Below are 16,669 nucleotides of genomic sequence, written 5' to 3'. Positions count from 1 at the left end.
ACTCATTCAATTTTATGTCTTACAGGGCTTATACTGAGTTCAATATTGTATAACTGTATTAATTCAACAGCAAACCTAAAAATTTTATAGTCCCCTTTTAAAGAAATGTATCTTTGTTCTGGAAACTGTTAATGAGTATGTTAAAGCTGTAATGAAATGCGTCTTCTAAAAAAATAATAAAAAAGGAAGTTTCCTGTATGAAACTGTGTATTTTAACAATGAAAGAGAAAGCTTTTCTAAAGTTAAAACCTCATTTAATTTTATGTCTTATAGGGTTTATTTGAGTACAATATTGTAAACTGTATTAATTCAACTATAAACCTAAAATTTTACAGCCAATTTTGAAAGACACGCATCTTAGCTCTGGAAATTGTTATTGAATATGTCAATGCTGTTGTAATGAAATGCTTCTTCTAAGTATGCAGTTATTAGGTTTAACAGCAAACCTAAAAATTTTATAGTCACTTTTGAATGAGATGTATCTTTACTCTGGAAACTGTTATTGAGTATGTTAAAGCTGTAATGAAATGCTTCTTCTAAAAAAAAAACAAAAAGTTAAAAAAAAAGCAATCTAAGTAGAATATTTTGCACACATGCTGGAAAGTGGCAAAGACTCTCTTGACTAAACTTTGACTGGACTCTTTTCAACTAGGTCTCAACTTTGGTCTAAAAATGACAAACTCAGTACAACTGATTTTGCCCACCCTCATCTTCTATTCACTAAAAGATCCCAACAAACACTAACAGTTCCTAACAGCTTGTCAAGGCTGCACTTCTAGGATGAACCTGGCTCCTCCTAAAGTGTCTTCCTGGCAAAGCTCAGAGCTACCAGAATTCTGTTCCAGCTAGTACTAGTGACAGATAAGCCCCTGCCCCTACCCTAGAATAGTTTCTTTAGAAAGCTCATCACTGGCTGGTTGTGGTGGCACATGCCTTTGATCCCAGTACTTTGGCAGGATCTCTGTGAGTTCAAGGTCAGCCTGGTCTACATAGCAAGCCCCAGACCAGCCAGGGCTACATAGTGAGACCCTGTCTCAAGAAAAAAAAAAGTTTGCAGTTGTAGATCTTTTTCTTATACTCTGAGATGCTAATCTTCCATTACCAAGCTCTCTCCCACCCGCTCTCCTGTTTTTTGGAGACAGGGTCTCATGTAGCTCAGGCTGGCCTTGAATTCCTGACCTTCCTGCTTCTACTTTTCTAAGTGGGATTGCAGGCATGCACCACCATGCCTGGTTTAGAACTACTGTCTCCAGGACCTATGATGCTTTTACAAATGCCAACATGTAGGGAAATAACTTCTGCTCTCAGGTATCAGCATCTTGCTCCAACTTGCTCAATCACCCCCTATCATAAGGGCCTGAGAAGTATGCTTCTCCTCCAGCTAAGCACCAATTACCAAACCAGTCTTTGACCAAGCCCCCACTTGTTCCTCATCTGAGTCCCTCAGTTTGCCACCTCTGCACAAATGGAAGTTGAGCTAGGTTCCCATGGACTTCTTCACTGTTGCAGTGGGGTTAGCACAGAATCAACTACATACGTAGTGCTTTAACCAGTGTAGAGCTATACTGCCAACAGAGACTAGATGCATCTAGACAGATCTCAGAGCTAAAGAGGCCAAGGTTATGAACTTAATATCCATATGATTCTTCCCATATGGTAGTCACATGTGTCCACCTCTGTCAGGTGTTTCACAAATGCCTTTCATTGATCACAGGAGACACCAGATGATGAAGTAGAGATGGCTCAGCACAAACTCTGTACTTCTGGGTTTCTCATTACTGCTTTAAGCATGCCAATATACAGATAGTGTGGCTCATTGTCCCCTTTTGTGCACCTCAGCTGGAAGAGTAGCCATGCTCATTCTCCTGAAAATGCCCGTCTCTTGATTTGTCACAAGTGCCCCCAGTTCTGAGGTTTTTTAAAAATTTTATTATTTTTATTTTATGTGTACAAATGTATTGCCTGCATGTATGTGAGTGCACCTGTGTCATGCAATGCAGCGGAGGTCAGAAAAGGGCTTCGGATTCCCCTGGAACTGGAGTTAAGGATGGTTCATAGCCACCATGTGGGTACTGGGAATCGAACCCAGGTCCTCTCCAAGAGCAGTCAGTGCTCTTAACCACTGAGGCATCTCTCCAGCTCCCAGTTCTGAGTTTTTTAAGCATCCATTTTATGGTCCATCTATTCCACAGTTCTTTCCCAAAGACTGTACTTCTCTCACTCCATTACCCAGAGCATTTATCTTCCATACCATGACTTGTTTTGTTTCCACCATTGCTTGTGGTTCATTTGTGCTTCACTACATCTAATGAGGACAAGATAGCCTGCCTCGTGTTTTCTACAGTGGCTAGCTAGCATCAGGATAATCGTATTGCAGTGATTCAACAAAATACATATAAATGCTTTCACTGAGCTTCCAAGTCACTGACAAATTTTAGCAAAATCATGTTGAATCTCTTCATCATGTTGTGGGTGCTTCACCAGAGAAGACCACTCAGACAAAGTTTTGCCAAATGAAAGTCTTTGCTGGACAGTGACTACACAAGGGTGTAGGAACCCAAGTGTGTGGCCCTGAGCTGTCTCTAGGCTAAGCTTTTATACAGAGAAACCATAACCAGGGTGAAAAGTTTAAGTTCCCAAGCTTACAGGTGCAAAATCCCCTTAACAATTTCTATTCTATTAAGCAACAATTACTATTTTGCAGAAGCAAGCCAAGCATAACCTACGGAAGCCATAAATCTAGTTAGCAGGTGCACTCTGGGACACGCTGACCTGTTCCCAAGACAACTGCTGACATGTGTTCCCATACCCTGGGCCAACTGCCTGATAATTTCAGAGACTAGAGTCCGTCTAAACTTTAACATGGTGCAGCTATGGTCAAGAAGATGCCATATCATAATCACTTCTAGTGTAGACAGTAGACTTTTATAATCCTCAATGCTTACAAGTTTATACACTCAAACTAGCGATACTATACTTTGTATAGAGATGTCTCTAGCCTGTGAAACTTTCCCCCATTTCATATGATCACACAGTGATATATTTTACCATAAAACCATGTAGTATATAGCTATATAATAGCCAGTTCTTTGAAGTTGCTCTTAGCCTAGATATGCATAGCTTTATACATATCTCTTCATTATGATAATGTATCTTCTGCCCATTTTAGAGAAAAACAGCTTTGCGAGGCTATCCTGCACTAGATGACTCTCAGAACTCCTCAGAAATCAGCAATGGAGATTGCCACCTCTCCATGGTAACTGCATCTTTCTGTTGTTTTGTTTTAATCAACTAGGGACAGGATGCTTACACTTTACATAAGCTGCTGTTGACAGGGTAAGTAAAAAGAAATCTCAGAGTGCAATGGCCCTGCTTGCGGGTGCTAAGACCCAGAGGGGCCTCTCCAGGGTGGGCACTGTGCAAGGGTGTTGTACAGCCCCAGGATGCCAAGAGCTGCTTTCCGATGACTAGGTTCCTATTACTGCAGTTAGAGTATAAGTTTCATATGACCAGGAAATTGTGGTTAAAACCACACAAACTGATTATCTGACGGCTTGGCATATCTCAAGTCTGGAAGAGCTCTCACCAGGCCAACAGCAGTCAGTTGCTTTTTCTGGAGGCTCTGGGGAAGCCCCTGCTTGCCTCTGTAGCTCCTGGATACAATCTTCACTCCTTACCAGGAAAACCTGTCCCATCCTCAAAGCCAATAGTGACTGAATGAATGCTACATCACGTCACACTGACTGTCATTTTTCTCTTGTAAAGACCTTTGTGATTGTTTTTTTCTCCACCAAGAAAATTCGGGATCTGGATTCAGCTGATTAGCAACCTTAATTCCACTTGTAAACCTCATTCCTTCTTGTAGTGTAACAAAATATATTCATAGGTTCTAGGAAATAAGAGGGGAACGTGTTTGGCAAATCATTTTGTCTACCATCTACAATGTCAGCACTCAGGAAGAGGTGGAAGCACGAGGATCTGAAGTTCAAGGCTAGACTTGGCTACATAGTGAGTTTGAGACCAGCCTGGGCTCAAAAGAACCCTGTCTCAAAAAACACACAACACAGAACATCAAAGGAAATAATAGAAGTATTTGTGTGAACAAAGTTTAGGTTGTCACCCTATATAAAAGAGTGTTCTGTACTGACTCCTGGAAATTGTCTTCTGACTTCCACATGCAGTGACATGTGCATCTGTGCCAGTCTGTGTGTGCAAGCACACACACATAGACAGACACATATAGCTTAGAGACCTGTTGTAAAAAGGTGTTCTGGGTAAGCCACTCTTTAATGTGTCACAGAGTGAAAACAAAAAGATCTCAAATGTCTGTAAGGAATGATCTAGGTGATTTCAAGCAGTGTTGTTTACCACAGTGCTGGCACATAGCCAGCCCTCAATACACAGAGGCCTGTGGTCCTTATTTCTAGTCAGGAAGGTAGTAAGAAAAAATATACACTTGTCAATACGATTATATGTTGTTGGAATGTGTCAAAGAAAACCAAGTATAAAAAAAATGCATTCTGTCCCTGGTGTTACTTCTTGCTTGTGGGAGTATTCTAAAAAATGGAAGCACAGCTGGGTGTGGGCGCATGCCTTTAATCCCAGCACTTGGGAAGCAGAGACCATCGGATCTCTGTGAGATTGAGGCCAGCCTGGTCTACATATCAAGTTCTAGGTCAGCTGGGGCTACAGGGAGATCCTATCTCAAAAAAACCAAAGTGGAAAACAAACAAACAAACCCCCAAAACAAAACAAAAGCATAAAGCCAGAGGGACTGCACAAGCTTTTCCTGACAAATGCCAGTGTGGGGATTAGTCAAGAAGGTGGCTAGGCCTGAAAAGCCTTATACTTGACCACAACTTGGGTGTGGTGCATTGACAAGACTTGTTTTTGTGGCAACTGTTTAAGTCTACAATGTGAAGAGCTAAAGAATCTTGGCCATCAGAAAGAGCTTGATGGGGTTAGGCATCCCAGAAATGGGCAAACTTGACTTACAGCTAGAATAAAATTTAAAGAAAATCTGAGCTGGTGAGATGGCTCAACAGGTAAAGGCATTAGCTGTCCAAGCCTGATGTTCAATCCTCAGGTGGAAGGAGAGAACCAACTCCATGAAGTTGTCCTCTGACCTCCACATACACACACTGCCTCCATAGTAATGACAAATATAAAAATTTTAAAACCTTAAAAAGAAACCCATTATCACATTGGAACTGGTCAAATTTTAAGGTTTTGAGCCTGGTATGAATGAGAGCTATGACCTACTGGTTTCAGAGCAGTTGGATGACACCATACAAATTTCCATATCCTATGAGTGTGGTGGTACATACCTTTAATCCCTACACTCAGGAGGCTGAGGTAGGTGGATCTTTGTAATATAAGTGCCACCATGCCCAGCTTTTTTTACTCTATTTAAAAAAAAAATTATTATTTTTATTTTATATGTAGGAGTGTATTGCCTGTAGGTATGTAAATGCATCCATGTTGTGCAATGCCCACGGAGGTCAGAAGAGGGCATGAGATCCCCTAGAACTGGAATTACTGATGGCTGTTAGCTGCTGTGTGTAGGTGCTGGGAAGCGAACCCGGGTCCTCTAGCCAGTGCTTTTAACCACCGGGCCATCTCTCCAACCCCCTCTATTTTTTTAAATCTTTATTTTTAAACTACAATTCTGAAAAAGTAAAGAGGTAGTATATTTGTGTTTAAAGAGATTCTTCAAATTGCTAATCTGCACAGCATTCTTTCTCAGCGATTCCTCCTCTGTGAACTGAGGTGGGTACAAAGATGAGTTTTGATAAAAAGGCTGCATCCCTGCAGATTACAAAGCTGTAGAAAACAAAAGCCTAAATGAGGGATCCACAATTCATAGGAAGGAAAGAGGCCTTGCAAAGGGGTATGAGGGTGAATACAGAATAATTTCAGAGACAGTGTGATGGTTTTAATGAGAATGTCCCCCCACAGGCTCCAAATAAACACTTGGTCCTCAGTTAATGGCACTGTTTGGGGAAGGGTCACGGAACCTTTAGGAGGTGTGGCCATGCTGGAGGAAGCACATCACTGGGGGTGGGCTTTAGCCTTGCCCACTTTCAATCTGTTTCTCTCTGCTTCCTGTGCCTACTACTCAGCTTTCTACTCCAGCTCCTCCTGCCATGCCTCCCTGCCACAATGGACTCTTATCCTTCTGGAACCATAAGCCAAAAAAACTCTTCCTTCTATAAGATGCCTTGGTCATTTTATAACAGAAAAGTAACTAAGAGAGAAGCTGGTACTAGAAGTGGGGTGTTGCTGACAAGAACCTGACCATATTTTTGAGAAATGTGCAAGACTTGGTAAGTTTGGACTACTGAAGCAGTTGATTACTGTAAGCAGAGTTTAATGGTCATTCTAGTAGGAGCCTGGAAGATAGTAGTGCTGAGAGCAATATCATTCCAGAGGGAAAAAAGGACTTAAACAGCAACTGGGATATTTTTGGCCAGGAATCTGGCTGCCATCTGTCCTGACATCTGGCCTAAGAACTTGCCTTAGGCTAAATTAAAATGTAATGGATTAATATCTTTGGTGGAGGAAATTTCAAGGCAACCTAATGTTGAATCTATGGCATGGCTATTAATGGTGAATACTACTCAGATCTACAATGAAAAGGAACAAGTGGGGCAGAAAGAATTACAGAATATACAACTGGGAGACAAAAAGAGCATAGTTTAGGAGCCAAGGCAGCCAAGGTGTGTCTTGGAAGAGTGTTAAAAGATTAGAGCCATTAAGGAAAGGCCTCCAGGTTTGCACTTGAACAAAGGCAAGAATACCTTCAAGGCAAGACCTCACCAAGCTAAGCTTCCAAGTTGTGAAAGGAAAAGGTCTAAGGAATTTTCTGCTCCTAGAAAATCACAACAAACAAAAGCACCTGCAAATGTGATCCAAGGGGACCATGATCCATCCTAAGCTGGCAGTGGAACTTGACAATGTCATTCACATGGTGCTGGCTTCAGAGGCATTGTATTAGTCCCTTTTCTGTTGCTGTGATAGAAACACTGACCAAACAATTTATAGAAGGAAGAGTTTATTTGAGCTTACGGTTCCAGGGGAATTACAGTCCATCATGGCAAGGAGGCATGGTGGCTGGAGGTGGCTGGACCAGGAGCAGCTAAGCTCTAACATCATCACATGGGCATAGGAAGCAAGAGAGAGCGACTGGAGATCCAGTAAGGCTTAAGAACTCTCTAAGCCCACCCCCAGTGACGTGCTTCCTTCAGGATAGCCACACCTTCTAAAACCTCCCAAAACAGCGCCATCATCTGGGGACAAAATGTCCAAACACTTGGAGCTTATGGGGGACATTTTCATTCAAACCACCACAGGCATAAAGGACACAAGAGTGAGGGGTCTTCAATTTCCTCCGTGGTTTCAGAGAGCTGCTCAAACCAGGCAGCATACAGCATGGAGTCCCTGAATAAGGAAAGCCCCGACAGGCCCTGACAGACCCAGAGCAGTGATTGTGAGGCTGTGGTGAAACAGTTGGCAATGGAGACTCCAAAATGTTGGGCATGTCAGAACTGTGAAACATCTGCCAAGGGGGTGCTGTGCACAGGGAATGGTACCAGCCAAAGAGGGAGATGTATGTTGCAGCAGCAAAGTTGGAGGGGCTGAGCCATCTAAGCCCATTGGAAGTCCCAGACATCAGATGTGGAACTACTAGATTTGGTGTTTGCCCTGCTGGTTTCCAGTCTTGTTTTGGTGCAGTTATTTCCTCAGTATGTCTCCATTCCTCCCTTATGGAATGGAAAAGTATACTTGGTTCCATAGTATGTTGGAAGTATATAATTTGTCTTTTGATTTTACAGGGGCTCACAGTTAAGGGATTGCCTTGAGTCTCAGAAGAGATTTTGGGCATTGGACTCTGGAACAGTGTTGAGACTATGGAGACTTCTAAAGTTGGGCTAAATGCATTGTGCATTATGATATGGCCATGAGCCTATGGGGGCCACGGGATGGAATGTAGTGTTTTAAAGGAGAATGTCTCCCATAGGCTGCAAGTATTTGAACACTTGGTCCCCAGTTGGTGGTGCTGTTTCGGGGGGGTCATGGAACCTCTGGGAGGTACAGCCTTGCTGGAGGCTAAGCATGTCATGTCGCTGGGAGTGCACTTTAACCTTGCCCACTTTCAGTTTGCCTCTGCTTCCAGTGCCTGCTTGAAGATGTGAGTAGTCAGCTTTCTACTCCAGTTGCCTTCTGCCATGCCTCCCCACCCTGATGGAACTGTAAGTCAAATAAACTCTTCCTTCTATAAGCTGCCTTGGTCATGGTGTTTTGTCATAGCAACAGAACAGTAACTAACACAGATAGGATCCTAATACTTTTGGTTGACACTAGAAGTGTATTGTCCATTTTCATGTATTGGTAACGACATAAACGTCAGGACATGAACGGTTTGGAAATGGCAGGGCAAGTTCTGGGATTTTAAATAGTCCAGTTTGATGAGAGAAATGGGTAAAAGAGATGCAAATGCAACTAGGTGTGGGAGTATGTGTTTAACATGGAGAAAACACTGGTTTCAACTTCCACCACTGGGGGGTAGGGTGGAGTAAGAAAACAGTGAAAGACATGACCATGAAGGTAGGTTGCGGATATGTTGAAGACTTTAAGCAGAAAAATAATGTGTAGGTAATGAAGAAAATGGGTTATTGGTGGGATGGTTACTGCAGTTATGAAGGAAGGTAGAGTCAAGCATCATCCAGAGTTCCATTTTTTTTTTTTAATTTCATCCAGTTTTTAATATATAATTAAAAATATTTTCATTTATAAAATAGAAGGAATATTTAATGAAATATATATACAATAAATAACTCAAATTTGAAAACATGTATCAGACAGCTTCATGCTTTTGCCTTCAATTTTTTTTTTTTTTTTTTAAGACAAGGTCTCATGTAGCCCAGGCTGGCCTCCAACTCTCTATGTAGTTGAACACTTCACTCCTGATCTTCCTGCCTCCATCTCCCAAGTGCTGGAGCTAGAGGTGTGCATGCCACCTTACAATTACTCCTTTAGATTTTGTTTTTTTCTTGGAGATAGTGAGACTTGAACCCAGGGCCTCACTCACTCTAAGCAAGTGCCCTAGCATGGGGCTGGATCTCAAGTCCAGCTTCATGCCTGTTCGGTGGCAGAGTCCCCCATGCCAGGGAAGTCGGGAGGCAATCTCAGTAACTCCTCAGCTTCTTCTTGCAAAGCCTCTGCTTTTTCATGCAGCAGCATCTACAATAAAGAATCCAGTTGTGAGGCCAAAAGGTGTCTTGCTAGAGAGTCGCCAACATTTTTAATGTCTGTTGGAAGCCTCAACTGTAACACATCAATATCTACACATTAGAAAATGAGACTGAAAAATGGCCACTTAAGAAAAAGTGATTTCAGTAAATGAAGCTGAGGTATTCAGTTAAAAACTATTTTAGTTGATCACTGCACTTAGTGTACCCAAAATAAAGGAGCTTTCATATTCCCAAAGATCTGTTTTACTGAAGACTTGGACACTTAAAAATTAATTTTTAATCTCTAAAATTTCAGAGAGTTGTGCAAAAATTTAATTAGCTCTTGAGAATGATATTCTATATTTAGTGCTTCAAAACTTAGTATGCTTTAAAAATCCATCAGTATTTCAACGAAAAATTTTACTTGAGCTTCTGAAGTAAACATGACCCCCTTCTTCCTCCCTTTTTTCCTCCCTTTCTATCTCCCATAGTGAGATAGGATCTCACTATGTAGCCTAGGCCGGCCTCAAATTTGTAATCTTCCTACCTCAAGGTCCTGAGTATGTGTGCTGCCATGTTTGGCAAAATAGTTAATTTCAAAAACAACGTACAAAGAAAAAAGCATATCTAAACATGGCACAGAGCAGAATGTGGTGGTGCACACCTGTAGTTCTAGCACTTGTGAGGTAGGGGGAGGGGAAGGAGGATCTCTAGTTCAGGGCCAAATTAGGTAACATAGTGAAAACTCTATCTTAAAAAACAGGGCAGGGGCTGAAGAGATATAATAAATGGAGTGTTTGTATACCTACAAATTCTGAGACAGCAGTTAAGAGTTCTGACTGCTCTTGCAGAGGACCCGGGTTTGAGTCCCAGCACCCACATGGCAGCTATGAACCATCCTTAACTCCAGTTCCAGGGGAATCTGAAACCCTCTTCTGACCTCCATGGCACTGCACAACATGGGTGCAATACACTCATACACATAAAATAAAAATAATAAAATATAAAAAAAAGAAAAAAATCAAGGCAAAATGGCACCTAGAAGATTCCAATAAACGATTGTTGAGCAGTGACTTTTTATTCTAAATATCAGAAATAAAATGCTGGAATTAGTTGCAGGTGGGCTTTGTATATAAAGTGGTAGAATATTTGTAATACTTCTGTTGTATTTATAATAAAAAGTTCAGTAAAATCTCCTAATGGGAAAAATATATGATACAAAGTGAAAATGAAAAAAAAAAAAAAAGAAAACACTCTCTTAATTAGATAAGGCATACCATTACATAATCAAATTAAGAATGTAAGGTAGCTGGACGTGGTGGTGCATATCTTTATTCCCAGCACTTGGGAGCAGAGGCAGGCAGATCTCTATGAGACTGAGACCAGTCTGGCCTAGATGGCAAATTCCAGGATAGCTGGGGCTACAGGATGATCTTGTCTCAGAAAAACAAAAAAACAGTGTAAAGTAGGCTTTCCAGTATCTGAGGTAATGGTAACCATATAAAACAAATGTGACATTATCTTCCCAAAACTACAGTAATCAGCAATAAGTAAACTATATAAAACCCATGTGTATCATTAGAAGAAAAAAATCATCAGCTCAAACCATGCAATTAAAAAAACGAACTGGCCAGGTGTGGTGGCGCATGCCTTTAATCCCAGCACTTGGGAGGCAGAGGTAGGCAGATCTCTGTGAGTTAGAGGCCAGCCAGCCTGGTCTACATAGCGAGTTCCAGGTCAGCTGGGGCTACGGGGAGACCCTGTCTCAAAAAGACCAAAAAAGAAAAAAAAACAAAAACAAAAACAAAAAAACAAACAAAAAAACCAAACTGAAGCTGGAGAGATGGCTCAGTGCTTAAGAGCACTGATGGCTCTTGCAGAGGACCCGGGTGTGGTTCCCAGCACCCACATGGCAGTCAACAACTGTTTGTAACTCCAGTTCCAGGGATCTGATGCCTCATACACATAAAATAAAAAAAAAAAAAAAATTAAGCTGGCTGCCAAGTAGGTGAGACCATGAGAATGAGTGGGGGTGTCCTGGGTTATGAGGCAGAAGCCCTGTACTGAGAAGGGCTGGGCAAAAGACAGGAAGGAGTATTGGTCCCCGGATAGACCACTAGCTGTGGCTTTAAATATTTGCTAAACAAAAAACAAGGGCTAAGGGACAAGTAGTGCTGAGTGCTACAGCACTGGAAATGCCTTTCACTTAATCCCTACTTGTCCAACTGTTAACACTTTTAAACAAATATTTGAATGAATGAATGAGACCTAAAGAAATGAAATGAGCTGAGTGTGGTGGTGCATGTCTTTAATCCCAGCACTTGGGAGGCAGAGGCAGATGGATCTCTGTGAGTTTGAGGCCAGCCTGGTCTACATCGTGAGTTCTAGGACAGCTGGGGCTGCAGGGACCTGTCGCAAAAAGACAAAAAAAAAAAAAAAAAAAAAACAAGTAAAAAAAAAAAAAAAAAAAAAAAAAAGAAGAAGAAATGATTTACACCAGGAAAGAGCAAGTGTGGAGACAGGACGATGGAGTTAGGCTGTGTATTACCAAGGACATGAATGAAGCTGCAGTATGGAAGGCCAAACCAGGTTACTTGAAATTAAAGAATGTATCAGATAAATTCAAGCAGCTCATAGCTGCAGTTTTCACGTTTGAAAAGAAGTTTCTCTTGTCTATATTAAGTAGTGCAGCTTCGCCATTCACTGCCCTCAGTTCCCTTTGGGAGGTCGTCACTGTCTCTGTGCCATGGAAGCCATGACACAGCAACTTGAGATGACAGCCTTCTTGATCTTAACGTTATTATTTCTACGTTTGAAACTGCTAGGCTTTTTAAAAACATCATTGTTCTAGTACTGCACATATAAAACAGAATTAACTAAAAAATAAACATTACCACTTTTGGGGATGGTGCTCACATAGTGTGCACTGCCATAACTGATCTCTGCAGAGATCCTAAGCGGTGGGCACTTGGGGATTTACAGATGAAACTTCTAGGGTGGACTTTGTCCCAAAGTAAGAAAGACTCCTGTGAAGAGGCTGTGTGAAGGCCGAGCTGAATAACTTCCAGGGGTCCCCAGATGTCAATGAACCCTTGAAATGGTTATTATTTTTCAGGATGTTTCTTTCCTCTTCTTAGCAAGCTCTGTGTTATAATAAATGGAGTGTTTGTATACCTACAAATTCTGAGTACATGTTTCTGTACCTATAAATGTTAAACAATGTGAAATACCATGTTGCCATGTCTAGAGCAAAAGGACATTAATGCTGTGACCTATTCTTCAGGCTAGAGAAGGTCTGCTTGCTTACCTTTGCTGAAGAAACAATTTGCTTGGCCTGGCGTCTTGACAGATGATCAATTGTCCTTACTAGCACTTCTGGATTGGCATTCGCTAAGTGCTTTAGACTTTTGTAACCCGCATTGTATAACTGTTTCGCTCGACCCTATGGTGTTAAAGAAAAAATAAATAGGATGAATACTTGGGATTATTTTTAAAAATCCACAAGCAAGACATAGGAATAGACCAAGATAATAAAATAAATATGAAGAGAATATACCAGAATACTGAAGAATTTGTGAAGATGTGTTTGGGTGGCTGCAATCTGACTGAAGGTAGCTTCCTCCATGGCTTAATAGGTCAGTTGTGCTAACAGGAATGAGACTCAGTGAGGCATTAGGGAGAGTGCACTGATTCACATCTTCAAACAAATGCTCTAGACCAGTACCCTTAAAATATTCACATCATCCACTTAGGGGATCAATGGTGTGCAAGTGGGCACCTGTGTGCTTCCCAAGCAGAATGAAACACTGAAAACAGAATAAACTGAAGAGGATGGTTGACTGAAGACAGAAAGCTGACAACCAATTGAGGACCTTTCTTCTCACTGTCTAAGAGAATGTAAATGACCCATGCTGCCAGTCACTGCTTTAACCAGCACTGTCCAAACTGACAGAAGGCAATTCTTTACTGAGTGGAGAAAAGAAGAGAGGCTAAGGCTAAGGGATAGGACACATATTCTTGGGAGACAGCCCAACTTTTCACAATGGTGATCACTTATTATATCTACTTCTCAATTAGCAATGGCTTTTTGGGAGGCTATGGCAGCATTTATTAAAAAATAAATAAAAAGATTTCTGTGATGATTAATCCTGGTTGTCAACATGACTGGATCTGGGATCAACTGAGAGGCATGTGTTTAGGAAGGTTGGTTAACTGAAGGGCAAGACCCTACCCAGAACAGACTGCACCTTCTTCTGTAGCCCTGCTGGTGAGTGCATCTACCCTGCTGCAATCCTCCACTGACATCAAAACCCAGTCTCTTCAGCCTCTCAACAGGGAGTGAAGACTGTAGATCTCCAGGAATCCTCCAGGCCTTCAGCACCAGACTAGGACTGCTTAAGACATCCAGCTTTGAGAACTGAATAGCTAGCTACCAGGTTCTCAGCCTCTCCAGCATGCAGCGTTTTCTGGACGAACTAGCCTGAATCACGTAATCCCCTTTGTGATACATTCAGCCTATCAGCTCTGTTCTTCCGGAGAACCCTAACTACACCTTCCATGACAAACGAGCAGCAAGACTCTTTCTATCACTTACCCTTTAGTAAAACTTCACAATAGTAAAAAAAAAAAAATCCGTTTTTATTTTAAAATATTTTATTATTTTCACTTTCTGTATGAGTGAGTGTATTTCCTGCATTATGTAAGTACGCCCATGTCATGCAATGCCCACAGAAGTCAGAAAAGGGCACTGGATCCCATGGAACTGGAGTTATGGATTGTTGTTAGCCACCACGTGGATGCTGGGAACCAAACCAGGGTCCCCTGAGAGCAGCCAGTGCTCTCAACTACTGAGCCATCTCTCCAGCCCCGATGTTTCTTTTTTATTATTTATTTTTATGTGTATGAGTGTATTGCCTGCATATATCTAAGTGCACCCTTGTTGTGCAATGCCTGAAGAGGACATAAGAGGACATCAAATTCCCCTGAAACTGGAGTTATGGAAGGTTGTCAGCCACCATGTGGGTGCTGGGACTCAAACCTGGGTCCTCTGCAAGAGCAGCCAGTGGTCTTAACTGCTCTTAGATAATATATATTTTATTAGCCGGGCATAGTGGCACATGCCTTTAATCCCAGCACTCAGGAGGCAGAGGCAGGTGGATCTCTGTGAGATTGATGCCAGCCTGGTCTACATAATAAGTTCTAGGCCAGTGCTACATGGAGACCCTGTCTCAAACAAAAATATAATTATTATTTTATGTGTATGAGTGTTTTCTTTGCATGTACGTCAGTGCACCATGTCGTGTAATGCCTTGTGGAGGTCAAAAGAGGGTGTCAGATCCCCTGGAACTGGAGTTATAGATGGTCATTAGCTGTCATGTGGGTGCTAGGATTCAAACCCAGGTTTTCTGCAAGAGAGGCCAGTGCTCTTAATCACTGAGCCATCTCTCCAGCACACCCCTCTCTCCATTTTAAGAAAAAATTTTATTTTTATTCATGTGTACGTGTGTCAAAACCACAAATGTGTGGGAGTCCACAAAGGCCAGTAGAGATATCAGATCCTCTGAAGCTAGCCACCTGATGTGGGTTCTGAGCGCTGAACTCAGGTTCTCTGGAAGAGGAGCAAGTGCACTTAACCACTGAGCCATCTCTCCAGCTCCTCATTTTTCTGTTTGTAGACATAATCTCAGTTGGGAAAAATAGGAGTGACTGACCTCTAAGACCCCGGTCACTTCCATGAGTGGGATTAGCTCCGCCTTAACACAGTATGTTAACTTCTTGGTAAGTTCTACCAAAAGGGCTCTATAAACCCAAAACTCCTCCAGTTCCTGCAGAAAACAAAGACAGAAAATGCTAGCTTATGTAAGTTATTTCCAAGTTTAATCTGTTACAGGGGCTCTGAGAGAATGTTCTGGAGCTTGGATTAAGCAGACGAAAGGTGATCCTACAAGTGGCTAACAAAAATGTGGTATATTTACACAACGGGGTTCTATTCAGCCCTAAAGAAAAATGAAATAATGAAATTTGCAGGTAAATGGATGGATCTAGAAACTGTTATACTAAGTGAAGTAACACAGACTCAGAAAAACAAATGACATATGTTCTCCCTCATATGTGGATCCTAGCACCAAATCCTTTTAATAAGATGATGCTGTACAGCAGTCTCTTCTGCATGAAACCATCATGACGACTTCAGCTGTGGCTGATCGCTAAACATGGTCACATTTGGGCTTGTTGACAGCTGTGCTCCTTCATTAAAGGATGGTCAAGGAGGATCATTGGACCCTCATCGGCGTATCTAGTCTCCCTCATATGTGGATCCTAGCACCAAATCCTTTTAATAAGATGATGCTGTACAGCAGTCTCTTCTGCATGAAACCATCATGACGACTTCAGCTGTGGCTGATCGCTAAACATGGTCACATTTGGGCTTGTTGACAGCTGTGCTCCTTCATTAAAGGATGGTCAAGGAGGATCATTGGACCCTCATCGGCGTATCTAGCCTCTTCCCAGCCAACTGTATGTAATTTGACCCTAATCATACATGGTCTCCTGGATTTGGGGAGGGCTAAAGTACACAATCTGGGGAAGGCTAAGAAGAGAAGGCATGACCCATGCCAGGTAAAGGCTTTCCAATGTGCACACCCTCAGGTCATACATACACTGCAGCCACCCCTCAGTTATCTCAAAGCCTTTGAGAGGGAACTGACACTAAATCAAAATACCTGAACGCAAATCCTGAATCCATCACTCTTAAATCCAGCCTTGGCAGCCAAAAGAAAAATGAGGAGGAACCCAATGCTTTTGGAAGCTCTTGTCAATAAATTCCAATGGACTCTCATATGAACATTTGAAAATTGCCCTGTTCTGATTTTTTTCTAGTTCCCTATCTAGAACTTGCAATGCTAACTAGTCTTACCTTTACTTCTTCACATTACCTATTCATGATTCGAAGACTTTCTTTTCCTCCTTGAGATAAGTGTTATGCAATTTTGGAATCTTTTAGATAGAAGGGGTACTCCAATTGTCTCAGTCTACATCCCTGTTCTGCATGGAAGAAGCCAGAGCAATCTGAGTCCCTATTCCCTATTGGCAATTTGGGTAACCTTTTCAGAGGATGGTGTAATAAGAATAGGAGGTAGGAATTCACTAGCTAGTTAGGGTAAAAAGACCCTGCCCCCCCCAATTGCCAGTTTCTTGGCTAAAACTCACAATGTCCTTGGACCTCTTAGCAACAATTCCAAAGGTCAAAAGTGTCAAAAATATTTGGGAGCTTGTATCTAATCCTTAAAAGATTTTCGGCTTACCTCTTCAGAGAGTGGAATGTTAGAATAGCCAAAAGCCCCATAAAAAAATAAATCAAAGAAGAAAGAGTACATGAAGTTATCAGGAAAAAAGTGATGGGGAGATATGGGAGGAGTTAGAGGGGAGGGAATGGG

The 16,669-nt window shown here is 41.8% G+C and overlaps 1 protein-coding gene across 5 annotated transcripts in view; it reads right to left on the bottom strand.

Moving 5' to 3' along the window:
* Positions 1–8,762: 8,762 nt before the first annotated feature.
* Helq (helicase, POLQ like) overlaps positions 8,763–16,669 on the bottom strand; it is a 59,999-nt gene continuing 52,092 nt past the window's right edge. For 4 of the 5 annotated variants that reach the window (XM_029555317.1, XM_029555315.1, XM_008851773.3 and 1 more), the window contains 3 exons: positions 14,945–15,058; positions 12,541–12,675; positions 8,763–9,243 (listed from right to left, as the gene is read on the bottom strand). In XM_029555317.1, coding sequence (XP_029411177.1) covers positions 9,136–9,243; positions 12,541–12,675; positions 14,945–15,058 — 357 coding nt within the window. In that variant the 3' untranslated portion in view covers positions 8,763–9,135. The remainder of the gene's footprint in view (positions 9,244–12,540; positions 12,676–14,944; positions 15,059–16,669) is intronic. The other variant, XM_029555316.1, reaches the window with a different exon arrangement.

The sequence above is a fragment of the Nannospalax galili genome, unplaced genomic scaffold (genome assembly GCF_000622305.1).
Source record: "Nannospalax galili isolate Female #2095 unplaced genomic scaffold, S.galili_v1.0 scaffold405, whole genome shotgun sequence".
In the NCBI taxonomy this organism is placed as follows: Eukaryota; Metazoa; Chordata; class Mammalia; order Rodentia; family Spalacidae; genus Nannospalax; species Nannospalax galili.
Note: the sequence above shows the minus strand (reverse complement) of the source record. Positions and strands in the feature narration are given on the sequence as shown.